At 43.7% G+C, this 24,204-nt stretch overlaps 2 protein-coding genes across 2 annotated transcripts in view; one reads left to right on the top strand and one right to left on the bottom strand.

Annotated features, from left to right (window-relative positions):
• PDE11A (phosphodiesterase 11A) overlaps positions 1-7,070 on the bottom strand; it is a 105,869-nt gene extending 98,799 nt beyond the window's left edge. The window contains exon 1 of the mRNA XM_056495826.1: positions 6,258-7,070. Within this exon, the coding sequence (XP_056351801.1) occupies positions 6,258-7,070 (813 nt within the window). The remainder of the gene's footprint in view (positions 1-6,257) is intronic.
• A 5,057-nt stretch (positions 7,071-12,127) lies between these two features.
• RBM45 (RNA binding motif protein 45) lies at positions 12,128-24,204 on the top strand. Its single transcript, XM_056495825.1, has 10 exons — positions 12,128-12,571; positions 14,132-14,254; positions 14,379-14,505; positions 16,163-16,273; positions 16,614-16,793; positions 17,596-17,725; positions 18,126-18,222; positions 18,596-18,762; positions 20,475-20,671; positions 23,876-24,204. Exons 1-9 carry the CDS (start codon positions 12,293-12,295, stop codon positions 20,665-20,667), a joined length of 1,407 nt encoding a protein of 468 aa, XP_056351800.1. The 5' UTR covers positions 12,128-12,292; the 3' UTR covers positions 20,668-20,671; positions 23,876-24,204.

Genomic DNA, 24,204 nt, shown 5'->3' with positions numbered 1-24,204 from the left:
AGATATATACACACAGGTGGCTTTAGAGAGCTAATACTCCTGTGAGCAAGGAAACCAACAAGACTCCTAGTGTTTCAAGGGAAATCTGTGTATGGCTTTAAACCTAGCAGCTGCTGGAGATCATTCAGGTGGGCAGCACAGTTTAAAGTGTTACAGCAGCAGTCTTATTGTGACAAAGCAGTAGTGCTTGTTATTGACAAAGCAGCACTCATTTTGAAGTGTGCACTCTAGAGACACGAAGCTCAGGCTGCACTGCCCTGTTAATACATAACTGCTGAGCCATTACTTTCATTTCTTTTTCATAGTTTGCCAATAAGGTTATTTTAGAAAAGTAAAACAAATTAACGTGCATAACGATGCATGTATACTTCTTAAATTTGTTATTCTATAGAAAAGCTATGCAATAGCATAAAACTGTAAATAACCAAAAGGAAATATCCATTTGTTTTGAAAAATTGAAAGGCAATCAAGCAGAACACTGAAATTATTTACCACACAAAACTACAGCTTTACTCAGCTTGTGCTTGTAACAGCACCTCAAGTAAAATCTGAAGGGCCAAATCCTGCAGTTTTTTCTCCTTGTCACTGACCTGCTCTCATCAAATACATGTACTACTTTCTCATGAGGAACTATAGGCCACAGAATGTCACCAGTTTCACATCTGTTCTATGAAGACGTTCTAGAATGTCTGAGACAAAAAAAAATCTGAAAACATCTATACTCTTCAGACAGATGGATTGGCTGAGTAATAAACCAATTAATGTCTATCAGCTTACCAAAAGGAAAACCACCCCAGCTCTTTTTTCAACATTTTTCCTGTCAAAGCTCTGCAGGTCCAGCAGCCCAGGGACCTGCTCCAGGAGAGAGAGCTGGGGACTAGTGCAGGGTCTTGTGGCAAAGAAGCCACATCTGGGCACCCTGAGCACAGCCACTGCTGGCCCACCCACCCACTGCTCATCCCAAATATCTCGGCATCAGATCCACGGTGAGCACGCCTGGGGCAGCAAGCAGGTGGGGAGGATCCAGGGCACTGCCTGCCTGGTGGGGAGGCAACCTCACCATGGTGAGGTGTGACTCCTCAGCATAGCTGAGGGCTGCCACCAGCAGTGTACACTGCACTGCACAGCCCTGTCTGTCCTGGGGTTCCACAGCAGCAGCACAGGGACACGAAACAACTGAGCCTTTGCTTTGGGCAAGTGTCCCTTTATGTGTCCCTGGTGTCACCAGGAGCTCCTGCCCCTGGCAGGCATCTCCAGACACTCGTGGTGGTGTGACCTAGAAAGATCTTGGGATGTTGTATGCATCAGCCAGAAACTGCTCCTGGAGAAGATTTATGGAGTGAGGGAGATGACAGGAGGTGAAGAGACATCCTCAGCTACTGCTGAGGGCTCTCTGCCTTTCCTTCCCAGGACCTCCTGCAGAAAGATCCCTCTCTCCCAGGCCAGCACCACTGTGACATGAAGGATGAAGGACATGTTCACAGCCAGTGGGCTGCAGGCACAGGCAGGGATAATTACAACACCCCTTCACCAATTTATGGACTTGTACTTAGAATTTCAAGTTTTCCTAAATTTTGCATGATGGGCTGGAGTGTCCTTTTCTGCAAAGCACATCAGAGCATCTTAGTTTTTACTGTTGCAGTTATTTTCTGCATTCCCCATGGTACTTCCTAGCAATATTTAATGTACAGCAATGAAAATCTGTTTTTAATATTTATTTTTTTTTTTTGCATTATATGGAAATTTTAAAGACCACAGTGTATTCTGCTTGCCAGGTCTTACGATCTTTGCTCTCTTAAGAGCAACCTCTGTCCTTGTTAAAGAGTCAACACTGAAATTCATAGTGCTGTAGGTGCCACTGTCCAGTGCTGCTGAGTAGAACAAAGTGCTTCCCATTTGCAGAGCTGAACCTGCCAGGCCCCAGGGTTTCAGTGCTTTAACAGCTCTTTACAACTGAGAGAGACCTGCTGTTAATACTGCTGATGACAAACAGCTACCCTGTGTAAGGAAATGTGGCTCATGCCTCTTCTTGACTTCTGCACCCACAGCCAGCCTCACACAGGCCCCCTCAGCAACTCTGGGATGCTCTCCTGGCACAGCAGGAGACGCTGGATGCTCAGAGCTCACCTGGAGGGCTTGAAAAAGACAACACCCACGCCTGTATGGTATTCAAGGATGTTTAAAACTCCCTGGGAAGTGCTGTGTGTGCATTAACTAAGTTACGCTTGGCCTAAGCTTGAAATAGGCAACAGGAGAGTCTGATACAAAGAGGGCTCAATTTGTTTTTTACTCTTTTTGATTTTAGTTGCAGTAATGTTGTTACTTTTTCTTTTTGAGGACTTGAGCTTTTTGGAAAAATGATTGGTCATATTTTACAGCACTTCCTCTAACTTACAAAACCCACGTCTTAGCATAACTCCATTTAATATTTCTCTTCTTTGCTACATGCTTTATTAAAACATCCATCTGGTAAGCCATTTTTGTCTTCTGGCTTTTAAAGCTACTTTTTAAATTCCAAATTTAACATAAGATGTGCAGAAACTTTATTTAGCTGACACTGGAAAATGGCAGAACACATTTTTCACCACTTTCTGATACATGCTTACTATTCTGGAGGGTAACATTATCTAAATAGTAAAAGATGGAACAAAATTGAAATTATCAGTTATTTCAGCTAAACACCATGGATGTCTTTGAGAAGAATGGATGACATGACAAAATCCACAGCTTAGGAAAAATCCTTAAATTTCAAACAGCTTCTAAAAACTACAGGTAAAGGTCTCTGTGTAGTTACAATAAGCTTAGTAGTCTTCATATATGATGATGGAAGCTACATCTATTCTCTGTCAAAAGGAGCCTCAATGGACATTTAGGCACTAAATTTCCTTGCTAGTAGGACCTGATTCTTCTTCCAACATGTGAGCTCAAAATATAGTGCATTATTCCCATATGAAAGAGGAATCAGAAACACTTCCCAAAATCTACATATGGGAGTGTCCAAGGCCTTATTTTAGAACTTGAAGTGACTGAAAGTTTGATTTACAATTCAACTGGATTAATTCAGGAGGAACAGTTTTAGACTGGCTTCAAAATGAAAATGAAAGAAAGTATCTAATTGCTTTCCTTTTCTCAAATTCTCTGTACTGCTAACACTAACATTTCAGATCATGAATGTTACAGTTCAAATTATAAACTCACTTTCATCAAATGACTTTGCAATGTAATAAATAAAGCCTTTAATGAAATTGTGCAACTTTTGAATCAGTTAAATTACATTCATCTAAACTTTTCCATAAATTATTTTTCAAATTCTCTATTGCTGTGAGCCTCCAAAAGTTTGTTCAGTCAAAGCTGAACTTCATAAATTAAACTACAGTGGGATCTTACATGGTCGTTGTTTAGTACTAAAAGAAGTGCTTATTATACAGTCCTCAATATGTGATATTAATTCCAAACGTTGTATCTTTGTGTGTTTATTGAATGAAGGAAGATTTTTCACATGAACAGATTTTGAAAGTCCCACTCAACAACAGTAACAATCACCTGGACTGTGGAAAAGCCCTATCATATAAATGTGTTGGGGTTTTTCTTGTATTTTTTCTTTTTAGAAGAATAAATGTGTAATTGAAGTAGTACACTGTCTCTGATAATGACACAACCAGTCATTTACAAATAATTCCTGAAACAATCAGTCTGATGGGCACAGGGGACTGCCTGCATGGAACACATTACAAGACATGACAGCATTTAAATGTAATGTTGATTGCACTGAAGTACCATTAATGTCAGTCGTAGCTGACAGTACAAGCAGGAAACCCAGTTTGTATTCACTGGGAGAATTCCAAATCGTATTTGATCAGACTCTGAGAAAATAGAGATGGTTGAATAATAATAAATTTCCCAACACAGTAAACTAGCTAATTGATGATAAGGAAGTATGTTTACCTATTTCAAACCAGTTTGTTAATTGAAAAAACAAGCAAAAGAAGTTTAAATTAATCTAGAAGTTCCTCTGACTTGTCAAAGGCCTTTTCTTGCTAGTAAGCATCAGTGTAGAAACCCTCTTCAATGGACAAAAAAATGGTGCTCTGCTGTCACCCCTTTTTCTTCAGCTCCACCTGACAGAGTTTCCTGGTGGTGCTGGTTTTTTTCCCAACAATTAAACACTTGCGTCGATTAAACACTTTCATCATCAGTGACATAAAATAATACTATCATATTTATTAATTTTTAAAGTGCTCCATTGTGAGCACTACAACGATCTGAAATGGAACAGCTGTCACCTCTTCAGGCCCTGGTACCTGGGCTTCCATAGAGATCTTTATACCATTAAATTAGCAATGTCTCCTTTTGATGATGTACAATGGATATATATCCTTGCCAAGTAAGAGAAGATAAACTGTACAAATTCAGAAACATAACTGAAAGCAGGGCTCTGTTTTATTATCAAGCAAAACTTTCATTACTGTTGGAATATCTTAAGTTTCATTTGCACTCACGAAAGTCAATCGAAGCAGCTCCACTGAAAGTAGGGAAGTTGCATTTGATGTAATTACAGGATGGGCTTGGATTAGAACTTGCCCATCTGCTGCAACTAATGTACTTAGGGCTTAAAGATACAATGAGTTGTATTATTTATTTAAATAATTTTAAAATACTATTTAAATTGATTTTGAATAAGAGCCAGACAAAAGTATAACATGAATAGCACCAGGAATAGCAACCAGATGGATTGCCTTTCACTTTTCTCTGTGGATGAAACAGAAAAGGAACCGTTCAAAGAAGCTGGACTTTTTCATAGGGAAGTGAACACAAAGTGAACAAATACTGAAGAAAAAATTAAACAGAAAAACAATATACCTCCCTAGGACTAGAAAACAATGCCATTTCAGTGGCATTCTCACCTCCAATAAAAGGGTGGCTGGAGCTATCCAGAGTTAGAAGGAGTGATCAAGTTCCTTCCTAGCTAAACTCAGATATCCTTTATCTGTTTAGCAAGTTAGGGCTATGGAGAACATACTGCTTCACCTACAACAGCAGATATTCTGGGAATTGCACAGTTCTAGAAGTGAAAGTAACAAAATCAGATTGCAAGAAAAAGTGTATAAGGCAGAAAGGGGGGGAAATAAAGGAGGAAAGCCAGTTGAATTTTTTTCAAAGGTGATCCAATACTCATTTTAATCTGAGCATTTTTACCATTCCCTTTGAAATCTGTGGGTTGGGAACCTCCATCAGTCTGGATCTGTGAGGTGCCTAGTATTTTTCAAATACTGCTTGACAAATAAATAAGTAAATATACAGCCCCAAATACATATACCCTGGTTCTTCTTCTGTATTTAAAAACCAAAACCAACCAAATCTTATTTTTCAAATTTCTTCCTTGTAGTCTGCTGTAAAGAATCATCAGTTTTTAAATGTTTTTTGTTTTTGTTATTATTGTAGAGTGAAATAAGACACTGGCAATGATTACTACTAAAATTCTTCAAGACAAACATCTCCTTCTGCTCTTAAGCTTTCCAAGATCTTAACTGAGAAAACATGTCACTTTGTGATTCTTCATTTTCTCAAGAACCTCCAATTGCTGATAGTGTCTTACACAAATAAACAGCAGAATCAGACCCCCCTCCTCCCGAAAGAGAGGTAAATTTCCAGCCAGGAAACTGAAGGCTCTGCTCTACACTGACACATTCGAGCAAAGGCTCGTCTGTCCCTGCTGAAGCCAGGGGTCAATATCTGCCTTGAAGCCAGAACTACATTTTCACAATTCACACTGAAGCCTCTAAAGAAGTAAAAGGTGGGGAAAGTATTTGTTGGAGAATAACTGACTGTATCACTTCTAGGAATAGGTTTGAAAACACATACCATGTGGCCTGAGTGGGCATATACAAAGGTGAAAATAGATGCTCTTTTGAAAGCAATGATATTTTTTCAGCAGCGGAGAGCCAGGGAACGTTGAGACAGAAATCTAAGAACACCATCATTGGGACTGTCACGAGCATTTTTTTTTTAACTTTTCTTCAGCCGGTTCCAAAGCATGCTTTAGAAACACGTGAAGCGCCTATCACTCCTGCGAAATCCAGATCACTGTCGTGCCGGCTGCAGGGCCCTTTCGGCCCCAGCGCCACCCAGGCGGGGCTTCCCGTCCCGCTCTGCCCCGCTCTGCCCCGCGCACCCCGCGGCATTCCCGGCCGGGACGGAGCCCGGGGGAGGCAGCGCCCGGTACCGCCGCGGGCCGGGGGAGCCTGCCCGGCTCCTACCTGATAGGCGTCGGGAATGTTCACCGTCTCGCCGTGCTCCGCCACGTAGCCGATGATGCCCTTGCCCCAGGGCACCTGCACCTCGTTGCTGTCCTCCGTGGAGCCGCAGGGCAGCAGCGGGGTGCCGGCGTGCACGTCGAAGAACTTGGACACCAGGGTCTTCTTGCCGGCGGAGGTTCCCTCCACGAGGAAAAGGGATCCCCGGTCCGCGTCCACCATGAGGCAGACGAAGATGAGGATCTTGTAGCTGAGGCTGGTGAGGTCCAGGTCATTGGAGATGTCCTTGACCAGTTCCAGGAAGAACTGGCGCTCGTTGTGCTCCTTGAGGTAGCGCTTGTAGTCCAGGGCGGTGGGGGGGTACTGGGGCAGGCTGACGCGGGACTCCAGCAGGGCGCTGAGGATGTGGGCGGTGGTGGGGGGCAAGGAGCTGGCCTTCCGCAGTAGCGCCCGCCGCCGCACGCTGCTCAGCGGCTCCTGTGCCCGGGCGTGCACATGCTCGTCGTAGGTGAGGTTGACGTGGATAGCCTTGGAGCGGGCGAAGCTCTTCCGCAGCTCCTTCTGGGACGCTCGGCGCTGCAGCCCCCCGGGAGCGGGGCCGGGGCCGCCGGGGCCGCCCGCGCTCCCCCAGCTGCCGCCGGGGCCGTCGCTGCTCCGCCGCTCCTCCGACGGGCCGGCAGCGGGGGCGGCGGGGACGGCAGGCGCTTTAGGGAGCGAGTTCTTCCTCTGCAGCCACTTCTCCACCAGCTCCGGGTGCCTCTCTAGGAAACTTTCCACCGCCGCCACGTCGAGGCCGGCATCGCCGGCGGCTGCCATGGTGCCGGCGGCGGGGGCGGCTCAGGCCGCGGGAGCTCCCGCGCTGGCCATGCCCCGCCGCCGCCACGTGCTGCTGCCGCCGCCCCGACGCCGCCCCGGGCACGGGGGATGCCGGCAGCCCCGGCGAGGGGCCGCTCCTGCCCCTTGCCCGGGCCCCTCCTCAGCGGCGCGCCTTCCTCTCGCCTTCTGCCTTCCCCCGCGACCTTCTTTTCCTGTCCACCACTCTTTATTAGTAGTAGTAATAGTAGTATCCGTAATTTTCTAGGTATTTTTTGTGCTTCTCCGTCTTCAGCCTTTCTCCAGCTCTGGTCTCGGTTCGCGGTCCTGGGCCGCTCCCCTGGTGCGTCGGGCAGGCGGTGCCGCCGCGCCTCTGGAGATGCTCCGGGAGCGCTCGGGCAAACCCCTTCTGCCAAGTGCTGTCAGTGCTGGCGGCGGCTCCTGCGTAAGCCAGCCGGCAGACCACTGAGAAGGAGGGAGGGGAGGACGCGTGAGCCGAGCGGGGGGGCAGGCGGGGAGGAGGGAGGCTGGCGAACCCCGCTGCGGGTGGGGGGGCACTGCCTGGCAGCAGCCGCCTCGGCAGGGCGGGCGGGGAGCGCAGCGTCCCCCGGAGGGAGGACCCCCGGCAGCGGGGAGCTCTGCTAGGGAGTTTCATTCAACAACATCGGGGGAGAAGGGAGGGGCCTTTTGTCTGTGATGCTCGTTCGGGGAGGGGAACGAACCCCGCCGCGGCTGCCGCCCGCGGTCCGCGGGAGAGGCGGCGGGAGGTAATGGGAGCTCCCGTTAAAGAGCTCTCATTTATTGAAGCTCTTATTTGTTGAAGTACTGAGCTGCTTCAGTAATTCAGTAGACAAGCAGAGAAACGGAGCCCTTCCAAGAATCCTTAGTGAATTCAGTTTCTGGAATCACTGAGTTGATTTGCGGGTAGCCTCACCCGTGCGGAGCCCCGACCGTGCCCGGCTCCCGCGGGGTGCGAGGGGCACAGCGGCTCTGCCCGCCCGGAGCCGCCCAGGCGCTCTGCCGCAAGCCGCTGTTCCCGGGCAGCTCGGCGGGAGCGGGCGCGCCCCGGCGCTCCTGGGTGTCCGCTCGGGCATCACCGGCTGCCCGACGGAAACCGACCGTACCCACGGCAGACGGACAAGGGTTATTTTTGTGCGCACGTGGAGCAGTTTTCATTGCTAAATCAATGCCTACGCATAAGCGATTGAAAAAACAAGTCATGGATCTTAACACGTGAAAATGTTTTCCATGCGCTCACCAAAGACTGAATGAAGGCGGCTTCACAAATTCATGAATGGGAGTGCGGGTGGCTGGGAAAACACACGGGCAAATCCTCAACCAAAGGAGATTCCCACCTGCCGGGGACCCTTTTCCTGCAGCAGCCCCTTACGGCGCGGGGGGCGGGCAGTGCCTGCAAGGAGAGGGAGCGCTTTGGGGACACGTGTCGATAGCGCAGGCTGCTGCGCGGGTGTCGGGGGGGAGGAAGGGTTGCGTGCGCGTCCCGGAGGACGGCCGCGTCTCCCGCGGCGGTGGGGGTGACCCTCAGGGGCTCCGTGCAGATGCTTCGGTTTATGCAGCTTACGAAGCCACAGACAAAGGATTTCGGCTCTCAGCCTCGGTGCCCGCGCCGGTGCAGGCTGGGCAGCAGTTCCCTCGCCGCCGCAGGTCCCGGGCTGCTGCGGCGGCAGGGCGCCGCTCTCGGGGGGGTTTCACAGAGCTCTCCGGCTCTCCCCGCCGCGCAGGGATGCTGCCGCAGGAGGACGGGCTCTCCATTGAGAAACCCCGCCGCCGGCACACACCGGCAATAGGGCAGCGGGGGCGGCGCGCAGGCGCGCGGGCAGCCGGGGCGGGGAGCGCAGCCCCGGCAGCGGCTCCGGCAGCGGCTCCGGCAGCAGCCCCCGCAGCAGCCCCGGTAGCGGCCCCCGCAGCAGCCCCCGCAGCAGCCCCCGGCACTCGCGGGGCCGAGGAGGGGGCCGGGAGCCGGGAGCCAGCCCGCCCTGCGCGGTGCGCGGCGGCGGGGAAGGGTCGCTCCCGGCCGCCGCACCGTGCCCCGCCCGACCTGCGGAGCGCGCCCGGCTGCAGAACGGCGGCGAGTGGGCTGCGGGCCGAGGGGCGGAGAGCGGCGAGGTCGGAGGACACGCTCTAGGGGGTCGTGCCCGAGCTGCTCGCATCTCTAAGGAAGCCGAGCTCTTTCCATGCAGCTAGCTCGGTATGACAAGGCAGCGTGTCTCGGCGGGGCAAGGCGCTTTGAGCGTTTCCGAGCGCTCGGAGCTGTGACGAACGGGGGTTTCACAGGTACAGCCCTGGGGCAGTGCCGCCGCTGTCACAGCCGCGCTCCCGGAGTCCCCGAGCCCCCCGGGGCTGCCCCGAGCCCGAGCTGCGTCTGCGGTTTTGCAGCGCTGGCACAAACACTCCGTTTGCACAAAGAAATCCCGTGAGCTGCTGGAGGCCAGCTTGGCGCGTTCCCCCAGCTCTTAAGCGAGGACCTTAGGTGCGAAATAGTTGTATGCAAATAATTTTTACTTTCTCAGTGTGATAAGGCTTGGTTTTAGCACGCACACCAGTGTTTACTACAAAATGGCTACTGCGCAGCAGTTCCGTATGAAAACACTTAAAGCAACTTGGTGTTTCTGTAAGCCTCGGTGTAAGCTAGGTCCTTCAAAGTCTTACATCTTTAGTTTATTTTGCTGGGATTTTATGCATAGGAATATGACTGCATCAGAAATCTGCATATTGACAATCTCTCAAGACTGAAGAAAGTAAAACTGTAATTGTTTCCATTGCATGAAATACATAGTGAAAAATTTACTGTAACAGTTTAATTGTAAAGAACTGTGGAGCCTGAAATTCACGTAAAGATAAAATGTGACAAAGATGATGACACTGGTTTGACTGTTCTGTAACTTGCACAGGCTTTCGACGTGCTGTCAGGATAAAACCAGGTTCAGAAGCCTGGCCAGGTGTGCATTGATGGATGTTAGGAGAAAACTGAGGTCTCTGTTCTGTCTGTAGGACGAGTTAAATAAGCACAGTGTGCACTGGGCTGCAGCCTCATGTGTTGGCCCAAGATAGATTAGTTTCAGTCTTTTATGGAAGGGCAAAAATACAAAAATGGATTTTGTCAATGCCATGGGATTGTGCTGCCACTGTAATTTTATAGGTATGCTGCAGTGAGGTACAAACACCTTACATCTGATGCATATGAGGTATGATGCACCTTTTGTCAGCAGGGATGTACAATGCCAACCCAGACAGCAGTGCAGGCTTTAGCCAGTTGCACCTGGTTTCCTTGGGTACAATGCATAGAAATACCCTTAGATGCCTTGAAAGAATCACAAGGTGAAATGTCAGTGCATTTCTCAGGTGCAGTTTGTTTCTCTGTTCAGAAAGGTGGTGGAATAGCACTCCTCAAAATACAGTTGGGAAAACCACTTGAAAAATTTTGTCATTTGGGGAGATGCTTTGCTACTCTAAACAGTCTGAAATGGGAAAGCAGTCCAGTAGAATCCAGGAGGATGGGAGCATAAATGATGTATCATATAAAATGCACAATGTATACTCTGTCACTTTAATAAGTAAAATAGAAATCCTTTTTGCATCATGGAGACTTGCAGTTCTTTGCATCATTTCATATACAACTACTTACTGCTTCTAAAGTATGTGAATATCTTTGTAATTCCAATATCCGGAAGATCCAAATTTAATTTCATACAGTTTTTAAAAATGAGCATGATATTGGCATTGAATTCCTCAAGGCTGTGCTCCATAGAAGAGCATTAGGAAAAGGGTTGTCAATAGCCAGTTCCTGGAATCTCTTGACAGAAGGTGAAAAACCATTATTGTTTCCTTCCAAACCTGCTAAAACCTGTCTATTTCAACAGAAGCCTGCTCTTGTACTGAAGGCTACTGCAATACCTGTAATGACATGCTCACATTTCTGTCCTCCAGACCTGACTCTTCCCATTTTCTAAAGTGAATTTAGGTTTGCTATCATTGTTTGCTATCTTTTAAAAGCTTGTACTAACATCTGTAGGATTTGTTTGCTGCAATTTTTCTGGGAAAAAATAGTTACTATATGCTGATGGTATATTGAAGGAAATTCCAGTATAAAGTGAATGTCATGAGATGTTTCCAAGAAATGACAGAAAAAAAAAACCCACACAATTCTAAAGCACTTTAGTAACCAGAAAAAAAAACCCAAACCATGGGACACAGGACTGTACTTGTAATTAATAGCTTGATTAAATTAATATAATTTACATTCCAATAATATAAACAAAACCAATGAAACCCACAGAGAACACTTTCTCTTTTAGATCGCCACTGTTTTTCAAGTCTTTCTCTGTGAAAAGCACAAGAAAAACCAAAAGTCATAGTGTACTAGTAAGTGACAGTATTTAGTCAAGCAAAACAACTGCAGCACACCACGATGCCAGTAGAGGGTAGTGACCAGCAAACAAAATCTAAAAGCTCTCCAGAATCAGAAATTACAATCTCCTCGTTGGCACTACAGTGTTCTAGGAAAGCTATAAACCCTCTGACCTGGTGTACTGAGTATTGCAAATTGTACCAATATTTAATAAAGGGAATGTGGATTTTTTTTCTGTGGTACTGTAGCTCAAATTCATCTGCAGTACTGCAAAGTCGACAGTTGTGATAGTAAATCCTTGTAAGGCTATCATACCTCTAAAGAAATCCAATTTTTTTTTTTTTAATGTATGTCCCCTTCAACACTGCACCTTATTTATGTCACCTCATTGTTTTGCCTTCATTTTTGTTGGGATCTGAGCAAGAAAATCTTGCAGTTTGTCCTGTTCTACAGCCAAAGATTTGGTCCTTTCCATCTTTTCCAACACTGTGGCCCTGTGAGTATTCCTGAATAGAGATCATGTTACTTTTTTCAACACAACCCGTTTAGATCCAAATGTTATCACGTCCTTCTGCTTGACAACTACATCGGCTTATGTGAAAGAGAGGGGGGATTTCTGCATATTTAATTTGCTTGTGGAAAATAACGGGAAGAACGCGCGCCGCCCGACCGGCACGCTCGGAGCCGCGCGGGGCGGGGCGGGGCGGGAGGCGGAGGGGAAGGAAGGGAAGGGAAGGGAAGGGAAGGGAAGGGAAGGGAAAGGAAGGGAAAGGAAGAGAAGGGAAGGGGCGGGCGCTGGGTCCGCGGCGGGAAGGGCGGGGCTGCACTTCGCTGCTGTACCCGGAGCGGCCCCGCCATGGAGGAGAGCAGCGGCGTCCGCCTCTCGGCCGAGTGCCTGGACGAGCCGCCCAACAGCCGCATCTTCGTGGTGCTGGGCAAGGACACCACCGAGGCGCTGCTCCGGGAGCGCTTCTCGCCCTTCGGGGACGTCCAGAACATCTGGCTGCTGCGGGACCGCCGCACCAACGAGTCCCGCGGCATCGCCTTCATCAAGTACGCCCGCAGCTCGCAGGCCTGCCGGGCCATGGAGGAGATGCACGGCCGCAGCCTGGTGCCCGACGGCAAGCCCATCAAGGTGCGGAGGGGGCTCGGGGCCGAGCGGGGGCAGCGGGAGCCGCGGGCGGGACAGGCCCGGCCCGGCGCGGCCTGGCGGAGCGGCCCGAGCACCGGCCTTGCGTGGCCGCGCTGCCGGCACAGGCCCGGCCCGGCGCGGCCTGGCGGAGCGGCCCGAGCACCGGCCTTGCGTGGCCGCGCTGCCGGCACAGACCCGGCCCGGCCCGGCCTGGCGGAGTGGCCCGAGCACCGGCCTTGCGTGGCCGCGCTGCCGGCACAGGCCCGGCCCGGCGCGGCCTGGCGGAGCGGCCCGAGCACCGGCCTTGCGTGGCCGCGCTGCCGGCACAGACCCGGCCCGGCCCGGCGCGGCCTGGCGGAGCGGCCCGAGCACCGGCCTTGCGTGGCCGCGCTGCCGGCACAGGCCCGGCCCTCCCGGGCACGTCCGCCCCGCGGCTCGCGTGGCTCTCGGGGCCCGCCCGCTCCCCAGGGTCCCAGCGGGGGCCTGAGCTGCAGCAGGCCTGCAGGAAATGCCGCACCTGGAAGCGAGGGGCTGTTTGTGACAAAGATTCTTTTATATATTTTAAGTGTTGTAAGCAGAAGAGTTGGCCTGTATGTTTTATATGATTTTATAGCTTGTGAACCTTTTTCAAAACTTTTTTTTTTTTTTTTAATCTATGGAATTGTCCTGTCAGCTTTCAACTTCCTGATTTGTTTTTCCTATTCACCAAGTACTAAGAAAGTATGAATGAGTTTAAAGAGTGAAAGAAGGTGCTGTGTGTTTCACTTGACAGTACAATTGAGTCAGTGAAATCTTTTCTGAAGAACTCGCCATCAGAAGCCAAAAGATCTGAGTTGATTCCTCACGCCCTGGCGTGGCTATTAGAAATATAATAACAGCTCTGTGAAATCAGTTGCCGCTTTTGTGTAAGCAGCTTGCTTTGAAAGCTGCTTCTTGCTTACTTGGTTGTTTTGATTTTGTTTCCTGTTTTTGTTTGCTTTTGTTTGTGATTTATTTGGGCTTTTTTTCTTGGTTGTCTTCTGGTGTGCACCTCTGACATGAAATTTATTTCAATAACTACAAAAGATTTTAAGAGTAACAGATATGAGAAGTTATGATCCTTCATAGAGCAGTAGACCTGTAAACTTTGGGCCAGCTGAGCAGTGAATTGCAGTAGCAGTTTGGGTTTTATTAAGCTGCTAGACTTTCTTGTTTGCTCGCTTGCTTAGTTGTTTCTACTACTGCTGTACTGGGTCTGTGACAGTAATTGCATTCTTTGCTACCTCATGTGTCACTGGTGGTGCTGACACTGCTGCTGAATCAGCAGTGGCATTTCTCACCATTCCTCCTTATCCCTAGTAAGGAACTTCTCTGGCTCCCATCCTGTTTGGGAAACTGTCTGGGATTTATTACATTTGTAGGTCTTTTATCACAGGTGGTCACAGATGTTCTTTTCTCTGCATGCTGAGAAGGCCAGCTTATGTGAACAATAAATGCCAAGACATTAAACTATTTCACTTGCTTGTTGGTGCGTGTCTTCGACCCTTCAGCCAGTAATTAGTATCTATGTAATTATTTTGTTAGGTATTTATTGCACAGTCGAGAGCTTCTGGAAGCCACCGAGATCTTGAAGATGAGGAGCTCACACGAATCTTCGTTATGATACCAAAAACCTACACGGAGGAGGATCTGCGGGAGAAGTTTAAGGTTCTGATTCGCTCTGTGTTGTTATGTTAAAATGCCTTTTTCTAAATGTATTAGAAGGGCTTAGCACATGGAGCTTCTCATGGTTTTCAGATATTGGAAATTAACATTTTTTTAATTGTTCTAGATGTATGGAGACATTGAATATTGCAGCATTATTAAGAACAAGACTACTGGAGAAAGCAAAGGTTTGGGCTATGTCAGGTACCTGAAACCATCGCAAGCTGCCCTAGCAATTGAAGAGTGTGATCGAAGTAAGAATCTGACTGAATTCTTTAAGGGTTTTTTTGCAATAAGTGTGTATCATCATAACATACCTTTAATTTTTAGTTTTGTTTGCAGGCAAATTATTCATGATGCAGAAACATGTTGACACAAAGTTCTATTGCAAATAAATAATAACACTGTTAACATTCAGTGCGAACAATCACCTGATTACATTTTTGCAGGACCAAACTGCAAGTAGGATCTGTGAGAAGAGTTTGGAAATGGACACAGTTTTCTTTCATGCATTATTATTGGTCTGTAGTGTAGGCTTCATACACAGGAAAATATTTTAATATGTTCTTGCAAACAGGCAGTTTTAATCAAATGTATTTGATATAAAATTGATTATTTTAGGGATTCTGTTTTGATTACATTTATTTAAGAGCAAATTCATGGTAACTGAAATTGGAGGGAGGGTGCTTGTTTTTGTTTAGTGTCATGATTTATCTGCTGCAGAGTGAAAGACTTTGTTGGCCTTATTTATTACCAGCCATTTTGTGAGGCACAGGAACAGATTGCCCACAGAAGTTGTGCATGTCCAATCCCTGGAAGTGTTCAAGGCCAGTTGGATAGGGCTCTGAGCAACCTGATGTAGGGGAAGGTGTCCCTGCCCAAGGCAGGGGGTTGAAACTCGGTGATCTGTAAGTTTCCTTCCAACCCAAACCAGTCTGTGTTTCTGTAATTTGTCATTAATGTTCTAGTACCAAAAGTTCATGAATTTGTTTGAGGCTGGTGGAAAGATGTCAGGAGCTGGAAGCACAAGACTTCAGAGGAGAGGCAGAGAGAATTGGGTTTGTTCATCCAGTAGAAGAAAGGTTTCCCCAAAAGCCTCACACCAGTCTTCCAGTCCAGCCTCCTCTTCATTGTTGCTTAACCACAAATATGAACCAACTTGGGGTGTGGTTGTCTGTTCGGACTTTTTTTATGGCTTTGCTTGGTTCTTTTTTCTTCAGTAATATGTGTGGTGGTTCTGCATTGTATCTATCATAAGCGGTTCTACAAAAATTGTATTTGTGCATTGGAATATGAGCCTGCGATTACTTAGCAGTCAAATTTTATTTCGTTTTTGCTGTGAGGTTAAAATGAAATCAGTCAAATAGCTTGAGTGTAATACCTCTTTCTTTCATGAGAGCATAGCCTAGATCACTGTAAAACATCCATAAACTACTGTCTTAGCACAGAAGTTCAGGAGATGGCTTTTGGAGCATGTCAGAATCCTGCTAAGTATCACAGAATGGTTGAAGTTGGAAGGGACCTCTCAAGGTCATCTTGCTCAGCCACTTGGCTCAAGCACAGTCACCTGGGAACTGGTAGCCCAGGACCATGTCCAGGTGATTTTTGGATATCCCCATGCATGGACACTCCAGAGCATTTCTGGGCAGCCTGTACCAGTGTTCAGTCAGTCTCACAGCAATTGGCTTCTGTCATGCTTAATTTGTGAGTAGGGGTAATTAAATTTGAAAGTTGTTAACTTTAACAAAATAATTTAGGCAGACTTCAAGAGTTAAAATTTAGTTATTCCCCTAAAGCCAACACTTATTGGGTTTTCTGAATAATGTTTCTAAATATGGAACTTGGAGAATGTGGGCTTTGTCAGATAACTGAGGTGTGCTGAGGTGTTCTGTGTGTGCTTGTCTCTTTCAGGCTACAGGGCCATTTTGGCTGAACCTAAAAATAAGTCATCTGAGTCTTTTGAGCACGATTATTACTGTAATAGCATGAGACCAGAACTAAGAGGAAATACACTTCCATTTTGTAAGTCACAGCTTTTTACACTAAAAATTATTTGTAGTCTAGCGTATGGTCACTAAGTAATTATGTGGTTTGGAGGAGGGGAAACTGATGGATGCTTAGGTCAACACTTCTATAGTAGATTGAATATTGAAGTTAGAAACTAGCCAGGCATTTCATCTCTCTGCTTTTATGGCTTGCTTTGCTCTGGTTGGCCAATTATTTTGTGACCTGCACTGGTGAAACCAACATGTGACCTTTAGTATATAATTGACTTGGGTTACTTTTAGAAGTCCAATGCAACCTATGCATGAAATGAAGGCATGCAAGTGCGATGACTCAAATTATTTTGTTGATTCTTCAGGTATGCAGCCAGAATTTTGTAGCTTTGAAAAAGCTGAGACCCGAGTTCAAGAGCCAGTCTCCAAACGCCTGTCGGTGATATCTCGGCTGCCCTTTATTCAAGAGCAGCTGTTCGCCCTCTTCGATTTAATTCCAGGTCTGGAATATTGTGACGTTCAGCGAGACCCTCATACCAATAGTGGTAAGTAAAAGTACAAAAGGCTTTTGCCTTTTTTCTCTGAAAGGAATCCCTTGTAATTGTACTACAATTAATTTGTACTGCAAAATACAATTCACTTGTTGGGAACAATCAGTGGTTGCTGCTGTCACTGCATGCACCCAAAAATTCAGTTTTGTTTGAACCCCCATTTACATATAGCCCATAAGGGCTTATACCTTTACTTTCAGATAATAAAAACTCAAGAGGGATGGAATCAAAGTAATGATAAATGGGTTTTGGTCACATTAATAGTTTGAGGCAGAATAAATGAAGTTGTTTCAGAAATTATTAAAGTAAAATGTGCTCTAAACAGATCTGATTGTTTGGTTTCGATCTTGTTTTACTGCTGCTGAGACAAATACAGAAGTGGTCTCTTCTCAAAGAAACTTGAAATGTAGATTATTTTGAAAGTTAAAATATAACTTTACAGTTCTTGAAATTGCCCATTGATGGGATAACCATATTTTTAAATTAAACTATGTATCCTTTTGTTACTAGTTCTGGAGTATGAGGAAGACATGTTTTCACTTGTATGGTTTTACTGCCAGCTTTTCAAGCCAGCATAAATACACTTCATCTGTCACTAAATAAATTTCACTGTAAATTTCACTGAAGTTTCCTTCACAAATGAAAATGATGAAGTAATAATGATATGTGCTAGAAAGACTTAAGAATTTTGTGTCATCTATGACTGATGTGCAGTTTAAATATATTGCTTATATGAGTGTAGTTTGTTCTGAGGATTTCCCATTTCCTGCTGACACTGTGTGCACTGTGCTTGCAGGGTATGCTGTGATTCAGTACAGCACTGCTGCCTCTGCTATATATGCCAAGTACAAACTACATGGGTTTGAGTATCCTTCTGGAAATCGACTGACTGTCATTTTCCTAGAAGATGGGAATGATAGCTCAGAGTAAGTACAACTCAAAGTTGTAAGTTGTGTCCTGGAGATCAAAATATAAAACAAACACATTTTTAACATAAGAAGTAATGTTAGTGTCACTGTGAGCTTATGCCACACAGAGAGGTTCACTTCAGGAGCACATGGCTGATTTGACAACCCAAAGAGTAGCTTTGTGTATCTGTAAGTGGTAATGAATGAATGTTTTCAGTGAGTTGCAGCTAGCATGCAGGCTTTCAGATCTCTCCGTAGACTGTCATGAAAGCCTGTCTTGATTTTCATTATCTACACGATGTTACAGATTTCTAGAGATACTCTGATGTGTAGTAAAACTTACTTTTTCTTGCTAAATTTAAGATTACTGTAACTTAGCTCTTTCTTTAAAGTAGTTTATTATCACTTCTGCTTGCAGCCTTATCAGGAAAATGGCAACACAGCTGGTGGCAGCCCAGGTGTCGTCAGCGCTGCGCAATAACAGCGCGATGGTTCAGCAGTACAGGTCACCCCCTGTAAGTTCAAATCATGGATGGTGTTGATATTCTTCTGAATTGTTGTAAGAAACTTCACTTATGCCAATAAAGGACAACTGCTCACTTGCTTCTGAAAACTGTTCTATGTGCTGCATTTTTAAGACATACCTCTGGTTGGTTGGTGCTTTTTTATTCCCTGAAAAGGTGCCTGACCTTACTTGAATTTACAGTCCAACTTAATGAAATAAGTAAATAAAGTAATGAAGATTAGAACTCACAGGGCCTATTTATGGAACAAAAAATTATTTGTGATGGAACAAAAATGGTAAGAAAGGTAAAATACTTTCTCTGCCCCTCCCCCCCACCCCCCCACCAGTTTAATTATACTTGCATTTTTTTTCCCTTGTTTCAGCAAACATTTGGAGGAACTTCTGGCGCACAGTTGCTGCAGCCCCAAACAGATGCCATACTTCCACCACCCAAAAAAAAAGTTCCATCTGACACTCCTGTGAAGGAAAGGCTTTTCATACTTTTTCATCCCCATCCCTTACCTGTAAATGTATTGGAGGATGTGTTCTGGTAAGACTGTTTACAAATAAATGTTCCCTAACAGAAAGGAAACAAACTATAAAATATTGAAAGTAAATATTGAAAATACAAAAGAAAAAACAGGGCCTGAGAACACTTTCCAGAAAAGGCAGTGCACAGTAACCAATAAGTCATAAGTGAACAGTTACTTTTTGAAAGAAGTGTGTAATGGCATTCTGTAGTAAGACCCACAGCTGGTCTGTGGGCTAGAGAGGGTTAATAAATGAGCTTTGTTTTGAGAAATATTCTCTGACCAAGGCTGTTGGCATGGAGACCAAGAAGAGAAGGAGGAGAAAGGAGAGTACTAGGAAAAAAAAATCCTATAACTGTGGAAAGTATTTTTAGAAAGATCCTAATAAAGGAAGGGAAGAATAGGGGTGGAGAACTTTCCGCCAATGATTATGTTGATTAATTGTGACCAATGAAGAAAGTGTAAACTATGTTTACATTCTGTGTAAACATAGTTTACTGTTGTAATAAACAGATATCAACCTTCTGAAGTACAGTGTGCCTTTTGTGTCGCACCTGGCTCTGTAGCAACAGGATTCATGTTGAAGCATAAATGCAGTATCATCAGTCTAGCAGCTTTATTATCAATTAAATTAATCTGAAGTAAAATGTCTAATCTTCTAATACAGATTTTTAACCAAAAATTAAGTACTTCCAGTTACTATTTCCTAATTCATTTTGTATTTTCTTTTACATTTTTTTGTAAGGCATTTAACTATTTTGATTTCCACAGTAACCTCGGGGGAAAAAGGTTAGGGTGTTTGTTTTCTGATGCATTATAATGGTTTGCATCCTACTAACTCTGTTTCAGCTGTTCTTTCTATCTCCCTGTGTGGAGCAAAGACTTGAGACAATTTTTGCCATCTTTAAAAAAGTCTGTGATTAGCAGTTCTCCAGTAATTTATATTATTAATTTGTAGTATACTCTTGAAAAAAGAGACATTTCCCTTTTCTAATAACTTGAATTTGCAATGAATCTTTGGAAAGCTAAAATATTTTAAAAGCACCAGGAGAGGAAAACATTTTGTGTGAAACGTTTTGTGTGAAATTCAAAATTGTACCTATTTGATATAGTGGATTCCTTAATCAGATGCTGGAGGAGGAAAAGGCTATGGACCAAGAGTCTTGATACTTGAGTATAACTTCAGTGAGAAGCAAGCAGACTATTTTAAAAAAATACTAAAGGATCTGTCTAGGAATCTCCTGAGTTCTTGGGAGTCTCTGTTTTTCCCTGAAGATGTAGTGCTTGTTTTCTGAGTCATTTCAGTGAGACCTTTTCCAAGATGAATCACAACTGAGCAAGTTCATTTAAGTGAGATGCTGATTTAGCTTCTAAATTATCTGCTGGCTTGGGTGTGTATGTCTTACTTTTTGTTGGTTTGGGTTTTTTTGTTTAGTTTTTGGGGTTCCATTTAGTGTTTGGGGACTGTAGTATTGATGAGCTGTCCAGAGTCTTTTAAATAAGAGAGAAATCACTGATATTTGTGGTTCTGTTGTAATATTTCATAGAAAACATCTGTGAACTTCTGGTGTTCATTTGTACTTCTGCCCAATTCAAGAGAAGGGAATATGCAAATTGGGAGCACAGATATAAAAATACTGTTTTTGCAGTTAACCAAAATCATATGTGCTTCACATTGGCAATATTGCAGGAAAATCTCTAAGTTACCTTTTCTTTTTTCCTCCCTTCCCAGTCGTTTTGGACAATTGATAAGTGTTTATCTCGTGACTGGAAAAAATGTGGGCTATGCAAAATTTGCAGACAGAGCAAGTGCCAGTGAGGCCATAACTGCATTACATGGCAAGATTGTGAATGGTGTGAGGCTGAAAGTGAGGCTGGCAGACTCGCCCCCGGAGGAGCCCAGCAAGCGCCAGAGAACTTACTGAGCAGGTGAGTACCCCCACCCTGCCTGAGCTCTTACTTACCTCAGCTGCCTGAAATAGGGACAGGCAAAGGTTGTGAACTTAGGTACAAACCTATAATGATGAACTCTAAATGTCTTTTTAGCTAGCAAATTGAAATAGAATTTTTGATATATCTGTGTGTGTATACACACACATATATTTTTGTGCTTGTATATACACACGTGCACTTTATTTTGTAAAAGTCAGTTTTTATAGTTCTTGAAAAAAAACGAACCAGTTGATAAAAATCAAATCTGGACGTTCATAGAAATATCACTTTTGAACTTGGGAGAATCAGTTGACATTGAAAAGAGTATGCAAAAATAAACAATGAAACAGACATAAACTTGTGTGTGCCTTTTTTTCATTACTATCACATACCCTCAGTGGCATTAAAGATGAAAAGTTGAGCCCTTGAAGGGCAGAGGAGTGAAGGGGTAAATAAAAAAAAGGATGGGGGAACAGGTAAGATTGTCAAGTGAAACTAAAAGTTTTGGATATTGGGGTCATCTGTGTTCTCAGAAATCAGGTGTAGCTGAAATATGTGATAGTGCAGAAAAATATAGGAGAGCCTGTGGTGGAGGAATTGAGATATGTGTTTGAGATAATTAGTTTGAGAACTTTATTATTTGATGCTTATGGCCTGTGAAAGCTGGCTAAACTAGAGATGTTTTATATCTTACTGACTTCAGGGACCAAAATTCAGTTGTTCCTTTTAAAACATTGCTTTCCTTCAAGTAATATTGAATTTCATCACATTTTTAAATTATCTTCATTTTTTTCAGCATTAGGACTATTGCCAAAGGAGAATATAGTTGGGGTGAAAAGCCTAAGCCCTATTTTTTACGAAATAACTCTCAAATATAACTATAGCTTCCAGACATTTCCAGTACCATACTATCTTCCTAGGGGACATGAAATTTTGATTTAACCAATTCAGAAAGTACCACATGACTGTCTTTGTATCAGTATTTTCCCTTTAAGCTTCACACTTTGTACCTTTCTTTGTATAGATGTTCTTTGTGACCCGAGTTACAATGACCAAAAAAAGCTTTGGCCCAAAGTGTTCTTTTTCTATTTTTTTCTAAGGACCTCCATGTTGCTCTTTTGATAAGCAGCAGATACTAAACATGGCCTTAGTTTTTTATACACAACTTCTGTTTTAATAAACTAGATTTTTGGGCATTCTTTTTCTGCATGGAATTATAACTAAAACTAAATTGGAACTTTTTTTTTTTAATCACCATCTCTGGTGAATGCAATTTTAAGTAACTTGTACCCATGCTCTTACCTTTGTACGACGTTTTGTGTGTAATGTGACTTTTTCTTTCAGCAATAAAAGCCCAGCCCTTGTGTCCCTATAGGAATAACTATTATGTGAAGGGTAATATAATACCTGGTCTGCCATGTGTACTTTTTACTGGAGTAGTGTAAATAGAAAATGCATCCAAAATTAGAAAAATTATTTATCCCCCCCTTTTTCTATGTGCCAAGATTTCTGAATTCATCTTTTCTATACAAGGCTTTCTGGTGAAAATTCACTATAAGACATTTGAATTCTAGTATCTATATGAAAATAAATGTCATTCAATGGCATAATTAAATAAAATATTTATTTTTTAACGCATTCAAGTTTTGTCCCAACACCTTCTTATGCAAATAGTCTTTTTTAGAATACAATTTACAAAATTGTTTCTTAAAAAAGGCTTTATGGTAACAGTATGCTACTCATAATGCTTTTGCAATGCAAACTTCTGACTATAAGAACTTTCTGTTGCCTTGCAACAAACTTAGTTTATCAGGCAAACTTGAATACATGTCTAATATTCTGAATTAATCTACCTAATGAATTTTACAGGCTCTGGTTCTCCTACAGGTCAATGAAATTCAATTGTTTATGTGAATAGTTAAAAGTAGCAGAGCAAAGATGTAAATACAAACCAGTAGAGTTCTCTTCATCACTTTAAATTTTTTTTTGAGTGTGAGGTTATCTCCTTTTATGCTAAGTAAGTATTAATGGCTGAAATAATCACTTCAAACTATCTTGCTTTAAATCAGTTTAGGCTTGAGAAGACAACCAGTGTCTACTTCAGGCAGTTGCTAAAAGCAGACCTATCTTAAAAATCTTGCTTTTGACCAGCTTGTGCTCTTCACTCAGGCTTTGCGTTACTTTGAGTATTTTGTTAAAAGCTCACTGCAGTGTCTGATCCCAGTTACACACAGTGTGTCATTCAGAAATAGAAGAGGAAGGAAAGAATTTGCTATCTGTCAGGAGAATGCATTGTGGCATTCCAGTTAAGCTCTACATTGCTACCTAGTAGTTCTATTTAAATACCACTCCCACCCTTGGAAGCTTCCCCCCCCCCACCCCCAAACCAGTAAAACAATAGCAAAACAAAAAACCCAAACTAACCCAAAATGTCTTTCATAAAGCTCTCAAATAGTCCTTGGAAAGCAGAGTTTCTAACTAGCATTGTGTTAGAAATGCCAGACAGCTACCTGGAGCTAAGTTCTGTTGCTTTTACTACTCATTGCTGATTGACTGACTTCAACCCACAGCAGATGGATTAATTAACTCTTCCCCCTGATTAAAAAAACTTGCGTGTTTTAAATAATTACTTAGTTACTGACTAAGTTGAAAAACAAAACAAAATATTTATTCTGTCATAAAATACTTGGTTATTATTTTTCATTATTCTTGTCCGGAAGAAGTCCTGCATCGCTGATTTCATTTGCATTGATTTTTTGACTTAAACATTTATTAAAATCCTGGTGTTAATATGTATATATTTTAATGATTTACTGCTCTGCAAGAATGTTTTTAAAAAATAATTGTATTATAGTTGTGATATACATTGAAAAAAATAGCTGTATTTTGTATCAACAGTATACTGCAGAAAAAATACTGGCTTTTACACACTGCTCAGAGAAAGAGGCACTTCTTTAAAAGTTAGAGAAGCATTTAAGCATATTTATATAATATTTAGGCATATTTTTATATGTTTATTTATATTTTTATAATACATTATATTTATATTTGTTTATAATATTGAACTTTAATATTATTCCTAAGATACTGAAAGCCTTATTTATATGCTGTTGTAATTATTATATTTTATAATATGTACTTTAAAATAAAAATAAGTATGTTGCTTTTGATACTATTTTTGTACTTGTGTTTTTTCTACAGAAACTAAGTAATGACATGACCCTCAGCTAGCTGACTGACTGAAAACGTGACTAGACATGGTTCCTGTGGACAGTGACAACTTTTTTTCAGTGACAACTTTTTTTTTGTTAATTGTTACTTAGTTGATCTCTCTATGATCCTTTTTCCTTCTGAATATGCAGACCTGCAGTTTTGAAAACTATGTAGGCATTAAAAACTGTAAACTGGTGGTTGTTCTTGTAATAGTATTTAACCTTGTATTACAGAAATAGCTCTTGTTTTTACCTGAATCCTTCCTATAAGATGGAAATTACAATAATGGAGGAAATAAAGGAGCCAGCATTTCCTGA

This window comes from Oenanthe melanoleuca, chromosome 7 (genome assembly GCF_029582105.1).
Source record: "Oenanthe melanoleuca isolate GR-GAL-2019-014 chromosome 7, OMel1.0, whole genome shotgun sequence".
Classification (NCBI taxonomy): domain Eukaryota; kingdom Metazoa; phylum Chordata; class Aves; order Passeriformes; family Muscicapidae; genus Oenanthe; species Oenanthe melanoleuca.
The sequence above is the reverse complement of the archived record's forward strand: the minus strand, read 5'-3'. Positions and strand labels throughout refer to the sequence as shown.

What these genes read in the sequence shown, in the direction of transcription:
- RBM45 (XM_056495825.1), top strand. Translation starts at nt 12,293, where the DNA reads ATGGAGGAGAGCAGCGGCGTCCGCCTCTCGGCCGAGTGCCTGGACGAG. An exon ending in ATCTGCGGGAGAAGTTTAAG is followed by an intron (nt 14,255 to 14,378) that starts GTTCTGATTCGC and finishes TAATTGTTCTAG; the next exon opens with ATGTATGGAGACATTGAATA. An exon ending in AGCAGTACAGGTCACCCCCT is followed by an intron (nt 18,223 to 18,595) that starts GTAAGTTCAAAT and finishes CCCTTGTTTCAG; the next exon opens with CAAACATTTGGAGGAACTTC.